The 16,814-nt window shown below is 37.4% G+C and overlaps 1 protein-coding gene across 8 annotated transcripts in view; it reads left to right on the top strand.

The window, feature by feature from the left end:
* The window catches only part of Cblb (Cbl proto-oncogene B), a 184,306-nt gene that overhangs the window by 96,248 nt on the left and 71,244 nt on the right, over nucleotides 1-16,814 (top strand). For all 8 annotated transcript variants that reach the window (XM_027412527.2, XM_027412526.2, XM_027412525.2 and 5 more), the window contains exons 5-7: nucleotides 6,658-6,814; nucleotides 12,239-12,360; nucleotides 15,913-16,050. In XM_027412527.2, the coding sequence (XP_027268328.1) occupies nucleotides 6,658-6,814; nucleotides 12,239-12,360; nucleotides 15,913-16,050 (417 nt within the window). The remainder of the gene's footprint in view (nucleotides 1-6,657; nucleotides 6,815-12,238; nucleotides 12,361-15,912; nucleotides 16,051-16,814) is intronic.

Raw genomic sequence — 16,814 nt, 5'->3', positions numbered from 1 at the left:
GCTGCCAGGAGGAGGGAACTGAAGAAGAGGAAGACAAAATCATACCTTTTAATTTAGGGTCCAAGGAAGCAGGCAGGTTCAGCCATGGAGGTCAGCAAGAGCTGCATTGCAAACTGGAGCAGGACATGTTTTTCTCAGAGAGTCAAAATGTCCAGAAGGCCATTGAAAGAGACTTATTACTAATGAAGAAAAAAGTCCTCCCTACAATAAAGAACAGGAGTGAGTTAGGCTGTGAGAGCAAAAGCTACGAGAATGCTGTTATTGTGAAAGTATTTCCTTATTTCTTCAAATGCAGATCTCAGCCTGGAGAAGAGATAATTGTCCACTTAACTGAGAGTATCACAGGCTTCTTTGTCTAGGAAGAATGTATATCACAAATGGCGTCTGTGACTTTTTCGGTGGAAGTTGAGAAGTGGTTAGATCTAACTATGAACATCTCTAGTAACCATGGTTATGTCCTGTGAGGTATGGGTAGTCCTGAGGCATCTATTTGACCAGAGTCATTCTGATGTGCTCTTTCTGGAAAAAAATTGGTTTTCCCTTATTGATGGATCTGCAGAGCAATGAGAGCCTGATAAAGATCTATTTTCATATCCTTCAAGAAATGCAGTCATTACAAAAAAGATCAGCTTTAAGTAATAACTATTTACAAAAGTGTCAGCAGACTTAGGAATCAAGAGTTCTAATGTTCTGTATCCATAATGAAAAAAAAAAGTAGTATCAAACATACCAGACATCTTCTGAACATCCTGTTACAGTCTGCACAAAGCTAGCCTTTGATTTAGAAGTGCTGACACTGAATGTCTGTTTGGTAAGGTGGATGTGCTGAAGAATTCAACCAAAACTTTAAAATGAGAAGTGGGTTAATACAGAGAGGACAGATTATCTGGTCAAAGCCAAAATGACACTACATATGAATGAACCAGAATAAATGTTTATAAACTACTAACACCACGGCAAAATTAACAAACAAAAGTCTTCATTTCCTTGATTTTTATTATTAAATACTGTATTGTCCACTCCAGTGTTCTCTTTTGTTATTTGATGGTGATTTTAATGTAACATTTTAAGAATTCAACTTACAATTCAAGTTTAATGTTCATGCATACAAGCATGCATAATGTTAGATAATGAAATTTTCATGATATGAACACACTGATAGAATTACATTCTGAAGGAGGCGTGAGCAGATCAGCTGCCCCTCTGTTGCTCAGAGGCCACACTTGCAGCAAGTCCCATGTAGTGGCTGCCACCCACCCACCCAAGTCTCACTTTGTAGCATGATGGAGTCATTGAAAGTTCGACGGCACGTATTGTATTCTTTTTTCGTGATATTGGCTCCTCTTTGTTATGCTCAGGAAAGGCCCCCATTCTTGTTTGCAGCAGTGTTTAGTTCATTTCTCTTGCTCCATTATGTAAGTATTCATTCTTGTGCGTGGCATTTGAATGACTGTCAATAATGAACTGTTTTTTGTTTGCTTGTTTTTATCATACACCTCTTGGAAGTATTTGTGCATTTCTGATGGTTGTGTTTGTGTTCAGACCTGCATGTTTAGTGGGCCTTCCTTCATGTTTTTTGGGAGAGTAGAATTTTATCATACTTAGATTTTCTTTTCTCTGATGACCAGTGATGATGTTTGTTCAACATCCTAATTCATTGCTCCCTTTTAATTGTGTTTATAGTGTCTTCTCATGAACACCCCCACACACACCATTTCATCATTTAATTTATGCTTTGAATGTTTTGGGTCCTGTTTAAATTTTATGCCTGCTCCAAATGTGTGCAGATATCGCTCTTTGTCTCTTCTAAGAAAACTTTTTTCATAGTTAGCTTTAAAATACTTCAAGTTGATTTTCTAAAGGAGTACTGGTGCCTAATGGTCAAGATTCACTTCCTTCCCCACTTGTATCCACCAAGATCTATGAAAAAACATCTTTTTAAAATCACATTTTGCAAATCTTGACTTTACATAGCAAACTGCTATGCATTTTTGCTTGTTTGTTTCTAAAATAGCAGTTTTTCCATCTGTTTGTCTATCCCGTCTCATCGCCACTGTGTTAATGTGAAGGATACAAGCTTGTTTGTGTTCTTTTGAAGATTGTTTTATTTAATCTTGGTTATTGGCATTTTGCCGTGAGGTTTAGAATCTGTTTGTTTCTACTACAGCAGTGCCTCCTGGGGGTTTTGACTGAGGTTATATTAAATCTATAGATCAATTTAAGGAGAAGTGACAACCTTATAATACTGAGTCTGGCAGCCTACTGGAAGGTTATATCTCCTCAGGACTTTGCTATTTCTGACTCTGTATTTGGGTTGACCGTGTTCTTTTGTTAGCTTCCTACTCTCTCGTGTTTCATGTTTTCAGATACCATTGTGTCATGTGGAATTTTGGAGTTTGAAGTTCTAGTCCAAATTTGTAATGATCTTTCTACAAATGATGAAAATGTTTAACATTGGACCCTTAATAGCAGTAGTTAAATACAAACCAGTTTATATAATAATGTGCCATGAACACATTTACATGGTAAATATCAATCTGTGTCATTGCAGTTGCGTAATACAGTCTTACATTCTGGCATTAAACATGAACTTATTTGCTTTTGGTTTGGGGGTATTACACACTGCAGCACTGTCTTAAAGAGACAGATAGGTGAGCCCTTACACTACACACCAACTGCGACAGTCTCATGGAAGCAGACTCTCACGGTGTACAGGCTTTGAGCCCTGTTACCAGTTTGCCCTCTAGAAATGCTGTGTAAATTCTTCTCTTACCACATGTGTATGCTATTTCCTGTTTCCAGACACCATCACCGTTGCTCATAGTCACACCTTTGTTAAGTGAAATTTCCCCTCAAGTGTTGCACATAAAACACGTAGCTTTGTATGAGCTAGACGTTTCATGAAACTGTTGAGCCTTTCTTTTTTTTTTTTCCTGTATTGATTTCCTAATGTCCATCCTTCATATCTGAACATTTCAAGGCTTTCGCATTACACTGACACATGCTTCCTCTTTCACACAGGTGAAAACCTGTGACTGAGGCGTCCCCTGATCCTTGACCCACTCACCCCCTTTCCGTTTGGCATCTAATTGACCTTATTTCCTCATTCTTTCTCAAATAATAATTACTTTTTAATGTGCAGATTTAAGGTATGATATCTAATAATGATATCAGGGCCTTATTTAGCATGTTATTTTCTCTTAGGGCATTACATGAAATGACTTTCCCATTTTGTAAGACAAGAGATTTCTGTATTGCAGGTAAGCAATAGTAAGCTGTGAAGGAATCCCAGCTCTCACCCTTACTGCGATTCTAAAGATTCTGAGACCACACTATGGTAGCAGTTGTCTGGATACCCACTTGTCTTTCTACTTGTATACTGAACATCACTTGTGTTTGGTCTGATAAAAGATACTGCAGACAAAGGCACTTAATGCCAAACCTGATCACTGAGTTTAATCCCCATGACCAATATTGTTGAAGGAGAGAACAAATTCTGACAGTTTGTCCTCATAACCCCTACCATAATTCCACATACACAGTCACACACACTCATATTCTCTCTCTCTCTCTCTCTCTCTCTCTCTCTCTCTCTCTCTCTCTCTCTCTCTCTCATGCATAAGCACAGAGATAAATAATATAACAAAATGAAAAAAATTCCCAGCTCATTTTTATGATAATCTGACAGCAGCTAATGAGTTTTATAATGAATGACAAGTGACAAATAGAGCAGATTAAATTTTCTACTATGATGAGATACTGAAGCTCAAGTAGGCCCCATTATGCCACTCTCTTCCCTCTTATTGCCTTCAGTCATTGCCAATACACCCAAGTGTGCACATATCAGTCATATCAGTGAAACGTCTTGCAATCAATATATTCTCCCTCTGGCTTCATCTTGTGGCCATTGATGCTCATCTTTGTGAAGAAAGCCAGGGTGCAAACACAGTATTTCTTGCTTTTAAAGACATCTTTAAAATGTCTGCACTGCCCTATTATGAGAAGATCCGTAGTCTGTAAGGTTAAGATATCTTTATTTAGATAAACACCAGCCAAACGCAAGCCAGAGCAAGGCTGGCAGGCCAGAGAGAAGGGGCTCCCATGTGCCTTGCAACCCCTTAAAAACCTATCGTGCTACATCCTGACCTCACCTTTACCACGCCCTGACAGGCATGGTCAGTCACACACTGCTCCTCCTCCCACCCCTACACTTAGTCTCTGCTGAGCACACAGAAGTGGGGGAATCCTACAGCAATGATTTTGAGTGATAAACTAGCCAAATAATGCTCTGGTTTCCCAGCCTTCCTTACCAGCCTTAATTGAGGTTCTAATGAATATGTACTTGGGGCTTTAGGGTTTATCATAAACGAACTGTGATCTAATCTCATGACACAACCATTATGAAAATGTGTCCTTTTAATGTTGAAAATTATTGCTCTGCAATTGAAAGTTACATCAAAATCTTAGAAGTAGCTATATTTTGTCTCTATTTTCCTCTGGAAAATGATGAGATACTCAAAATAGGTTATAATCTGCATGTGTTATGAATATTGAATAGTGATAATCTTAGGCTAACTTATTAGGACATTTATCAGACATATACATAACACTGTACTTTTCCATTCATCCAGTTTATGTTTTTTTAAGTAAAGTAACTGCTTTTTTCAGAAAAAAAGTTTTATCTGTATCACTCTGAAATCAGTAGTCTTTGATCAACATTATTCCTTTTATTATATATGAGTTTTGTTCTTTGCATCTGGTAAGTATTGGAAACTTTAATTTGGAAAATGAATAGGTGCCTCTTAGGCACCACTTTCATGGTCACTGTACTGTAGCTGGACTACTAACTGCATCGGTACACTTCTCTATAGATCAATAGCTTCCTAATATTACTAGAATTTTTCTTTGTTCTTTTAAGACAGCAACAGTTTGTTAACCTTAATCAGAGTCTGACGTGTGTTTCTCTTAAATGGCGTCTGATGTGGTGTCTCCCTTCAGTACTCTGTGGTTTCCTGTTTTTTTCAGAAATAGAGAAAAGTCCTTTGAGGTATTAAGCGTCTTTGTTTTATTCTTTAATGGTGCACCAGGCCGAAGCTTCGATGCAAGTTCAGTGTCTTGTAGGTCTGTCTTGCCATTTTTTATGCTACTTCCCACATACTTTCCTGTAATCCTCCCATTCTTGTTGAGTGCTCAGTCAGCAGGGTTTTCTCTTTTCTCATTTCCTATGAGCATTATACATCCTACCTCCAAAGTATATGGTCCTCAAGACCAGAAGTGATGCTAGGTCTGTCCACAGTTAAATGCCTCCAATGGCATTGCCATTTAGATAGCTATGCCCCTCAATGACTCCAAGATACAAGCACAATCAACACCATTTAGGAACTTATCAAAACTGTTCATTTGGTGCCCCATCTAGAGCCACAGAATATCTTAGGTTCCAGATTCTCAGTGACAATAAGCCCTTTAAATGGCTTAATCTGTGTTACCATTTGACTGCTGTATATACAGATAATAATTCAGAATATTCAAGTTGTAACTGTATTCAATCTTCATTGAGAAAATTGGTATTGAGCGAGGCCAGGGAAATTTTAGCTCATTTCTGCTTATTTTCTCTGGAGGCAATGGTAAAGAAAAACCCAAGATTTAAATATGTGCTATCTTTCTGGAGCATGCATATAGCTCTTGTATCCTGTTTTGAGACTGAAATATAAATGTTTAAAATATGAATAGTTTCTTCCTTCCATCTATTCATGAATAGGGATTTGGCATTGTGAAAGGAGGAAAGGTTGCTAAGGAACAGATAATGGATGTTAGAGATTTTCATGGTGGAAAGGAGGGTGGGTGAGTGGTGGAAATTGCTGTTTGAGGAATGAGAGACATGTCTTTTCTGAATTCCTTCCATGGTCCTCCAAAGTTCTGAAGCACATCGCTGCATTGAAGAAACTGTTTCTGTATGATAAATAATGAAATATAATAACTGGTAGATATTGAATAAACAAATTCTTATAAGGTAGTTGCATTTATAAATGAAGCTTTCAAGTTGTATTCATATGGAAGGTCAGAGAGCATGTGTTTTTACCTCAGCAAAATGCATCTGTCTGAGACGTGGTAGGTGATTGATTCATAGTTAAACTGCCTTGAGTATACAAATGAAGGGTCACGACACCTAACCCGTTAACCTTAATGCCCTCTACTTGATATCCTTTGAGATATATCTTGATATCCATGAACTGAATGAAAACTAAGATTCTTGTTAGATGCTTAGCAAACTCAAAATAATCAAGTGAACACCTTACATGGAGCCTGAATTATGCACAATATTTTCAACTATTCTAATACAAATATAAAACTCTGAGTGTGTGTGTGTGTGTGTGTGTGTGTGTGTGTGTGTGTGTGTGTGTGTATGTGTATTTCAAGAATGGGTTTCCCTGTAATACTCCTGGCTGTTCTGGAACTCACTTTGTAGACCAGGCTGGCCTTGAACTCACAGAGATCTGTCTGCCTCTGCCTCTGAAGTGCTGGGATTAAAGGTGGGAGCCACCATGGCCTGGCTCAAATATAATACTATTAATATTATGGTTTACTTCTTTTTTTTTCAGTAGAACATATATTTTCATTGACACTTGATTCATTGACTCATCTTTTTCTTTTGCCCAGAACCATTGTACCATGGAAAATCTTCAGACAGTGCCTGCATGAGGTCCATCAGATTAGCTCTGGCCTGGAAGCAATGGCTTTAAAATCAACCATTGATTTAACTTGCAATGATTACATCTCAGTTTTTGAATTTGATATTTTTACCAGGCTATTTCAGGTAAGATTTACACTCACTTAATCTGTCTATCCCTTTCTTTCCTCCAGAGCTCTGTGTATGGTTCTTTTTGTCACTTGCACACAGTATACAAAAGCAGAAAGACAAGAACAATCTTGTTAGCTGCTGGCCATTCCTCCAAGTAGAGAGTGAGTTCTATGTACAAGCTTGGTATATCAGGTCATGTGATCTTGGTAGGTGGCTTTGCCAGTATTAGTGATTCAGGGAAAGGAATTGTTTTAAGACCCCCTCCCCCTTTTTTTTTTAACTTTTTCACTTTGTTCATCTTTAAGTCCAATGGCTGATAGATTGAAACCATTATATGTGGTTATTGGCCAGAGTTGAATCCCACCTATTTGGTAAGGTCATTTTTTGGATCAGGAGATAAAGAGTAAAGCTAGAAATAGTTCACCGATCTATCTATAGTCTAATGTGGTTTCATACCACTTTACAAATTGCTTCTCTCTTTCAACAAGTTGTAACAAATATTTTTCCATCCTAACAGATATTCTTCATTAATAGTTTTTCAGTGCCTATATAATATTCTGTCAACTTTGTATCAATATTAATTTAAAAACTCTAATCAAAATTTTGTTTTTCTTTCTGCTTTGTCCAATGATAACTTTGTTATTATTTTTGCTTTTTAACATTCATAATTATTTTTACATAGGTATTCAAAAGCACTGGTATAATACTGAAACAATCATTTTTTTGCTTCTATTAATATTTAAATGGAATTTCTCTAAATGAAAAATATTAAAATTTGTGCTTTGAGTTTGGCTTTGCCACTGAAGTGTATATTATTTTTGGGTTTCAATTCAAGCACTTACAACATGAAATCTTCCTTTCAATATGTTTACAATTCTAGTTATAATTACAGTAAAGGTGATAAGACTGACTAGACATCAAGCTTATTTGTGTTCTGAAAGTATCATTTTTATCTGGAATAGGATATATTCTAAAAGTGATATTGTTAAATAAAATGGTAGAGTATGATACCAGCTTCATTTTTCCCATGCTGTATGATTTGCGACTTTAGTGCTAGCTGCAAAGTCTAGACGACTGATTTATTTAGCCAGAAATCACTGCATGGGATGAGCTTAACATAACTCATTATCAGGAGACCAGCAGATTCCAGCCAACAACACAGTTAGGGTAGATTTTACTTTATGACAATTTAAAAATCATAGCTCTACACTGTATGTGGGATAAGAAATACTGGAGAAAGTATGGGTTTACTTATTTTAAATTTCTAGTGGCTTAATGGTTATTTTTCTTGATGAATATATGTTGTAATATTACTTTAAATTATTTTTATAGCATAATTAGAGCCTTTCCTTTTAAAAGATTGTAACAAGGCTTTTAGAGGAGCATTGGGCTACCCAGTATTAGTCATTTACTGTGTAACCTGCTCCTGTGTTAAAGATTTCTCCTTGTTTTGCAGAACAAAGGCTTCATTTTCAATGGAAATCAAAGATTCTAAATGATCAGTTTTGGTTCTTCACCTTGTGATATAGAAATCCTACATATTTTTCAATATTAAACATAGTTTCTTCTTAAAGTCTTTTTGTTTATTGTAGTTATTTGTGGGGTGTTTGTGTGTGTGTGTGAGGGAGAGAATAAAGAGACAGACACAAAGAGAGAACTGTGGGTGACTTTTTAGAGTGGATATTAAGAGTTTTAATACTTCAATTATATATTAAAGCTATGTAGGCAGCTTCATTTTGGTTATATGCTTACCCCCTCTACCCACACTGTTGTACATACATTGTCTGATATGTAGTTATACTTACAGGTAGCCAAGCAGCCTTAATATTCATAGGTTTGCTTATGTTGTGTGTATTCATGGGGGTGTAAGAAACAAGGGGAAAGCATAGGTAACGTGACAGCTGTAGGCAGGGTTTTGTCCTGTCAGCCAGCTCCCAAATAACCACACAGAGACTTACTTTTAATTATAAATATGTGTCCAATAGCCTTGTTACCTGCTAGCTCTTACAGCTGAAGTTAGCCCATGTTTCTTACCTATGTTCTACTATGTGGTGGTATGTTTTTCAGCAAGGCACATCCATCTACCGCTTCCTCTGCATCTGGCATCTGTTGATTCTGCTCTCCTTCTTCCCAGCATTCTCTCAGATTGGCTCTCCTGCCTAAATCTTTCTGCCTAACTATTGGCCCATTAGCTCTTTATTAAACCAACGAGAGCAAAACATCTTCACAGTGCACAAAAGCATTATTCGACAGACAGCCGTGATAACCTTTCACCTGGGCAGGTTAACTATTTCAAAACTGTTAATTGTGGCAGTGACCCAACTAATCTGATTAATCCTCCGATTTTTTTTTGTTTTTTGGTTTTTGAGACAGGGTTTCACTCACTCTGGAGACCAGGCTGGCCTCGAACTCACAGAGATCCACCTGCCTCTGCCTCCCGAGTGCTGGGATTAAAGGCGTGCGCCACCAACGCCTGGCCTTAATCCTCCGATTTTTGAGATTCTTCATTACATCTGATTTCTGTACTCCCTATTTAATACTTTATTCATACTCTTCACACATTTGGCTTCAAATCTGAGGAAACTGGCTTTATGGTATTTTAATTTTTACTGACCTTTAGTTTTATGTGCAATTAAAAGTTAAGTGATAATTTTCTTAAATTCACTATTATCATAATTTCGCATTTCCATAGCCTTTATAAAAATGTAAGAGTTGTGGTACTCTGAGTGCATAAGCATCTGTTTTATTGTAACTTGATAATGGTAGTTTGTTAGTAAATAATTCTTACAGTTCTTTATTATTGGGGGCTTAGTGCATATCTGAAAGTGGATGAGGTACTCTTGGAGTTTGCTGTCTTAAGTAGAGACAGGAGCATGGCTGTTTAGGAAGCAGTGAAGAGAAACCAAGAGATGAAAGGCGAAAGGTACAGGAATGTTAGGATTACTAGACTTGTCCTTCCTCCCAGCCCTCATCTTAAGTCCACATGGAACTCCAACAAATGCTGGTGAACCTAGGAAGGAAGTGGCTGTGCTGTGGTCATCTACTTCCTCTTCTTTCTCCTACCGTTGTCCTTCTGTTTTTCCTCTTCGTGTCAATGAGAGAGGTTGGGATAGGAAGGTGCCAGAGTCATGCAATGAATACTCGGATCTTTCCTCCCTATTTCTTTTCCAAAGATGCTAGTTAGTTTCACTTCCTATTTCCTTTATTGCTGGAAAAGCATGAGTCACAGAACACTACATTAGTGTGTCTGTGGGGGAAGGGAGGCAGATTATGGAAGGAATGTTTGGGAGAACATTCTAGCCAGGGTGGACCGTCAAGCAGTAATAGAATAGAGAAGCATCTAAGAGGAAGGAAGCCATCAATGATAGCAAGGTTTCCAGAGAGTATCTAAGTAGAATAGCTGAGGCCCCTCCTCCAACATAAGTTGGTGCATCTCTTGAATTCACCTCAGTATATTCTGTTGCCACCTAATAGCCTCTCAGTGATTTTGTGCAGAAAAACGATGTCCTTCCATCCTAGACAAATGAGTTATAAACATAATTAAAGAATTATTTTCTCCACAGTATTTTTTCTTTCTTTAAGCCAGGGGGTGCGGATCTGACTGTGCTGGATGGGTAGTGTTCACAACAGCACAGACTCATCCTGTCAAATAGTTCTGCAACAAGAAGCTGCCCTTCTGGCTTAATATCTCTGGGGATGGCTTTAACCTTCAGTTTCATCTTGGTTTTTAGCTGTATTTTGATCTGTTAATTGCTTCCCTTTAAATTTTGGATTCTAACATGTTTTAAGAGTGTGCGCGGATGTTAATGGAAGCAGCTTCAGTATTTGATATTCCCTTTTGCCTTGTCCTTCTTGGATGGTGGAGCAAAACAATAAAACGAAAACCAAAATGTCTAGCATGGCAGCAATTTCTCCATTGCCTTTATGACATATGCTGATATTTTTTCCAAGAATTGTTTTATGCAATTTCAATCAAGCCTTAAGAAGAAAATTAAAAACATGCCGTAGTTTTCAAGTGCAGAGCTGCTGTCTGTGCTGCTCATGTTCTCAGGCCTCCTTTCTTACCCAATTAGATGTGTCAGCGTGATGAGGAAATTCCCTAAAGACTTTTCTTGTTAAGTCAAAAAGGCTAAAAAGCTCTTTAGTCCCAAATCATTCTTTCTTGTTATCCCCATTGTTAGGGACACACAGTCCTTACAGAATTCTGCCATGTGCATTTGAAACTTGCTTCACAATGAAGAACAAGAACAAGTTTCAAAACAAATGAAACCTGGAACTCTCCTACAGTAATCAAGTCTGGGATGCCAGTTTCAGCAGCTTGATGTTGGTGACTTGAAACACAGACTTTTTTATTTTTTCCTCCACATAGATGAAGTGAGTGAAGAATCTGGCAGAACAGATGGAGTGTGCTGCCAATTCTTTGGAATAAATGTAGCTTCAGTCTTGAAAGTACTGCAGGAGTGATTCATCCACACCCTGCAGCAACGTTGCCTGTTACTGCCTTTTTCCTTGTGCCATCATACCTGGAGAGACCCCTAATTAGATTAAGAGAGATTGATATGAAACACATGTTTTTGTGAAAAGTTTTCTTCTCACTGAACTTGTTTTCAAACCCTAAACCTTTCCCAGGTCCTTAGCAGAGCTAAGATAAAGCTAGGGTGGGGATTGAGGCTGTTTACGTCCCCTCTGAGGCAACCCTGTCTATAAGGAATTATCTCTAAACTGATTACAATGTATTGAGTGACTAGGATCCAGGCCTGATCTGCACAGGAATGTACCTTGGCTTTACAAGGCTTTGTGGTTATTGCGTAACCTTTTCCAGAACACTTAACTTTGGTAACATGGTTTCCTGTTAAATGAGGTATCTGTGCAAGAAGCTGCAATGGACAAAACAGATGAGAAAGATGACTATGGGGAAGAGATAACAGCTAGAAGTAGGAGGGTCTACAAGGGCCTCATTGAGGAAAGGGTGGGTATTCATGTGAGTACTTCAGATTCAGCAAAATTGAAAGGCTCTAAGATTGTCCAGGGTTTTATGCTTAAGATTAGTTGACAAGATAGTGGGGCTACAGAAAAGTCACAGTGACAGCAATGAGTATAGAAAGACAACTGGGGACCAAACCCTAAAACCAGTTGGTCAAATATTCTATTTTATAGTGCTCATAAATTCTCTACTGGGGGATATGCTCTGTAAGGAACACTTGGCTTTCCTTTGGCCCTCTGTTCTATTCCTAAGAAACATGCTTTTTGTCTCAACACATTTCCGTAAAACAAAACAAGCTATTGCCTTTGTGCTGTTATTTAACAAAGATTGACCTAATGCTCATAAGCCATATTAACTTAAAAATATGGAGGAGTTTTTCTTGCTCTAAGCATGTGAAACAATGTCACTGGTGTGTATTTTTTGGGTAATCTCTTTCCATTTATTTATGTGTTTAGCCCTGGGGTTCTATTTTACGGAATTGGAATTTCTTAGCTGTGACACATCCCGGGTATATGGCATTTCTCACATATGATGAAGTTAAAGCCCGACTACAGAAATATAGCACCAAGCCCGGAAGGTAAGACCCTAGCAATAATAGTAGATGTTATGCTTAAAGAGAAAGAAAGCTCCCTGTGGTTCACTCTTATGAAAATTGGCTACAGCCTTAAAGGGCAAGGTAGCATGGATAAGCTGGGAGACTGAAAGGGTGCGTTTTGATTGAGACTTTAAAATTGCTGTATTTTCTTTTAACATTGTTATTAAGTAGAAGATGATGTTAATAAATTTAAAGATTAATGTTTGGTTCTCAAATTGGTGTGGGATGTTTTCATGTTAGTGTTTTTGTGTACACAGTTTAAACTTACGTATGTTGAACATTCAAATATTGTGTGGAAGGTAAAATTAAGTTAGTTTTCTGTGCAGTTTTGAGTAGTTTCGGGTAATTTCTATGACTAAGTGTAGAATAATGTATAAGTAGATATGAGCATGCATATCTTAGGATATATCCATAAGTATATAACAGTGTATAAGGTCATTCAATGACGTGCCCTTGTCAATTTAGCATGACCCACTTCCTTTTTTTCCTTCTTTTTTAATTATAAACAATCATTTTACATATTAATCCCCATTCCCTCTCCCTCCTATCCTCTCATGACCCCTACCAACTCCCCCAACCAACTCCCCACCCATTCCCCAAGGGTAGTGAGGCCTTCCATGGTGGATCCTCAAAGTCTGTCCCATCATTTGGGGGAGGGCCTCAGCCCTCCTCAGTGTATCCAATGACCCACTTCTTTAGAGCCTCAAAATTTATGTTTTGCGTTTCAGATGACTAATCCCAGTGACTGTCAGAGGTCTTGGTGTCTAGTCAGTTTTCTGGCATTGGTCAAGAACACACCCCTCACTCTGGCAAATAAAACACTAGAAATCTGTCTTTCCTCAGCTCACTGTATGTTCCCATGTATGGCATCCGGGCATGTGTTAGGCACACAGTAGGCCTTTGCGCAATGACATCTAAGCCGCAGCAGGCAAATTTCTGGGTAGAATGTCAGTGGCACTAGAGCCTGCCCTGGAAGTCTTTACATTTTAGTAAGTTTGTCACTAAATTTATGGGAGAAGTTTGTTTGTTTTTATTTAAGTCTCCCTCTTCTCCTAAGATAGGATTAAAATGACAAGTAACAATTGTGCTTGCTTGGCCTTTAGTACAGTCTTCTTGAGTTAGAGTCTAAAGTTTTAGTTCTTTCTCTGATGATCAAAATGCTTCATGTTTTTAAACATTTAAGATGGTGTATTCAAAGGAGCCAGTGGTACAAAAAGACAAGTAGGTCCTATTGAAGCCCTCCCTGTAGTTCCAAGGACATTTGAGTGCCTTTGGAAGTGTTTTACCTGTATCACAACCAATCAAACATTAGCTGCCTGCCACGTAACACTGTTTACCCAGCATGTATCAGGTCCTGTGTTTGGTTCCCAGCATCCCTCCAAAGAATTGAGAATCTAAGGAATTAATCTCTTGAGTGACTTTTAGTTATTCTCAAGAATAACTTTTGATCATAAGCCACCCTGTGAAAATGAAACAGATATATCTGATTATGTTAATCATGCTGTTTTGGAGCATAAGAGATTAAAGCTGAAAGTGTGAATTTTCTTCTTCCTATGGAAGGCAGAACTAGCTACCCACAGAAGGGTCAGTTAAATGATTTAAAGCTGTTAAGCAAATGAAATGGAAGAAAAACTTACCTGTGAGGAATAAATCATTCCTAATAGCCATATGTGGATCTCACCAATAATTAGTAACAATACACATTGTATGGAGGGTTTGAATCTCCTCTGTAATAACTGATTTTAGAAACACCACCCTATGATAGTCCAGAGAAAAAGAAAAGATGTTCACTAAAACCTGACAATTTTACAAATATGCAAGGTGTATAAATAGGTAATTACTTTTACAATATTTACTATTCAATTTTGCAATTGTGAGCTTCAATTTAATGTCAAATTGTATGTTTTCTCAAATACATAGTGCCCACAATCTCTGAGATGTCTACATTTTATTCTACACATTTTATTTATTTCTACATTTATTGTATATATTTCTGAATAAGATGTTTTGGAAAGATTTATTTCCCGAATGTATGTACATGCACCATCTGCATGCAAGTACCCCTGGAGGCCAGAGAGGGCAGCACATATCCTGGGCCTGGAGTCACAGTTGGTGTGAAACCACTTGGTGTGTGTGCTGAGAACCAAACCAAGTCCTTTGCAAGAAAAGCAAATGCACTTAACTGCTGAGTTACTTCTCCTGCCCATCCATTATATAATATATATATATATATATATATATATATATATATATTTCTTATATATATATATAAAATATATATTTATATATATATATATATGTATATATATATTTCTTAAACAAGTGTCCTTCAAAATAATAATTAAGTACAGTATATTATTTGAAAAGTTTTCCTAATATAACCATTAGTCTGAAATCAGCAGAAATGTTTTTCTGATACTGATGAATAATATCAATAACTTAAAGGTCAATATTATATAACTAGGATCTCCTAGGGGAATCTGTTTAGACTAATTTGAAAATACCTCTTTTGGCAGCTCTTTCAGCAATTCCTCCTTTCCTTAAAGCCTGGATTCTTGATAAATAAGATGTCATCGTGGTACTAAGCATTTGAGGTTACTAAATCTAGTGGCATATCGTCCTGTTTGCTAAACTATAGCTTATGAAGTTTTTTAGTGCCATCTATTTATCAATAATTAAAAATATGAAATACTTTTCTTTTTCCCCTTATGTATTCATGTAACAACTTAAATATCCAGTAGCTTAAGATAACTTACTTTTGGTCTGATTGATCAATTGACTATACAATCCAGTGACTAATATCATGACTGCAAGGTGGAGTGGCATAATGTACTGAAATGAATAAATAAATGATGATGAATTTAAGGCCACGTCAGTATTTCCTTTTTATTGGAAATTAATTTAAGAGATTTATCACTCATTTGAATGACCAGTGTTTAAATTACATCTGCAACATATGAAAACACTATTTGACTGGCAGATTGGGTAGCAGCTATGAATTTATCAGTTTTGTAATTGATATAGTTCAGCTCTTTTGAGATTTGTTTAAAGATGAATCATGAAATGCTTGCAAGAAAACAGTAAATAAGTCTGTGACCAAATTTTAATGCCTAACTGGTAAAGAAATATATTGAATTCCTGGTTCAGATTCTGTGGTGGATAAATTAATTATTGAGCTATTTGCTTCATTTTGTCTTTCTCCAACGATGATTTATGTCGAAGCTGCATCATAGCAGCCATGTTCCCACACATCCCTAAGGGTGGTGGTAATAAATCTCTTGGTAGTTTCCAGCCTCATTTATTTTCAATAGAGCTCTGGAGATACTTAAATGAACAAGAATTATTATCAGTGTTTCTTTTGCAGATTGATAATGGTGAGGCACAGAGTAGTTAAATCGAGGAAAAGGATAGAAATTTCTATCCGGGATTCAAAACGATTCTGCATGACACAAAAGAGTAGCAAATTGTTTAGTGGTTGCATGTCTTTTGAGTGTGAGTGAAGATCTTTTTTTTTTTTTTTTTCATGTTTTGTAGCTACATTTTCCGGTTAAGCTGCACCCGGCTGGGACAGTGGGCCATTGGCTATGTGACTGGGGATGGCAATATCCTACAGACCATACCTCATAACAAGCCTCTATTCCAAGCCCTGATTGATGGTAGCAGAGAAGGCTTGTAAGTATGAGACAATTTGTTCGACTTGCAAATTCAAAACCCAGATTCTGCATGGGCATGGAACAGATAGTTCCATGAGGCTAATGATCTCCTAGTTTGCGGTGTACCTCAAGCCGAAGGAATATAATAGACATCCCTTCGTTCTTGTTACTCATGCTGAAACCATCATTTTATGGCACCCTTATTATACAGAGCAGACATATTTTGGCATCAAAAAAATGCTGAAACGGAGTATCTTTAAAATATGTGTGCATTACTACTTCATTCATTGCTTTTATTTCATATAAAACAAAATTGAGTGTTGCCTGTTGTTCTGAGTACTAGGGTTTTTTCTCCTTTTTAATCTTCTACCTGTTCACTTTCCTTTTTTATTTGTCTGTCTTTTTCTTAACCTTAATAATGAATCCAGATTTCAGAGTTACATGTTAATAGCTAAACTCAATTCATGCCAAACTGTTGCTTATTAAAATTTTAATGTCACTAAGATTTCCTCCTAGAAGGTTCTCAGCCCCAGAGTTTGGACCTGTCAGGCCCTCATGGTCGGTACACCCGACCGGTTCTTAGGAGTTTTAGTCATCTCCTATTGTCAAACCCCCTCCTTGTTTTCTAAGCATCACTCCACCACTCTGCCCTGTTCTTTCCATCTTCCACTCGTTCAGAACACACAGATTCATGGGACCCAGCTTGCAGGAAGGGATATGAAAGGCTGTGTTGGAGGCCTGGCAGAAGACAGTCCACCAGAATTAGTAGAAAGCAAATGATTT

This window comes from Cricetulus griseus, chromosome 4 (genome assembly GCF_003668045.3).
Source record: "Cricetulus griseus strain 17A/GY chromosome 4, alternate assembly CriGri-PICRH-1.0, whole genome shotgun sequence".
Classification (NCBI taxonomy): domain Eukaryota; kingdom Metazoa; phylum Chordata; class Mammalia; order Rodentia; family Cricetidae; genus Cricetulus; species Cricetulus griseus.
The sequence above is the reverse complement of the archived record's forward strand: the minus strand, read 5'-3'. Positions and strand labels throughout refer to the sequence as shown.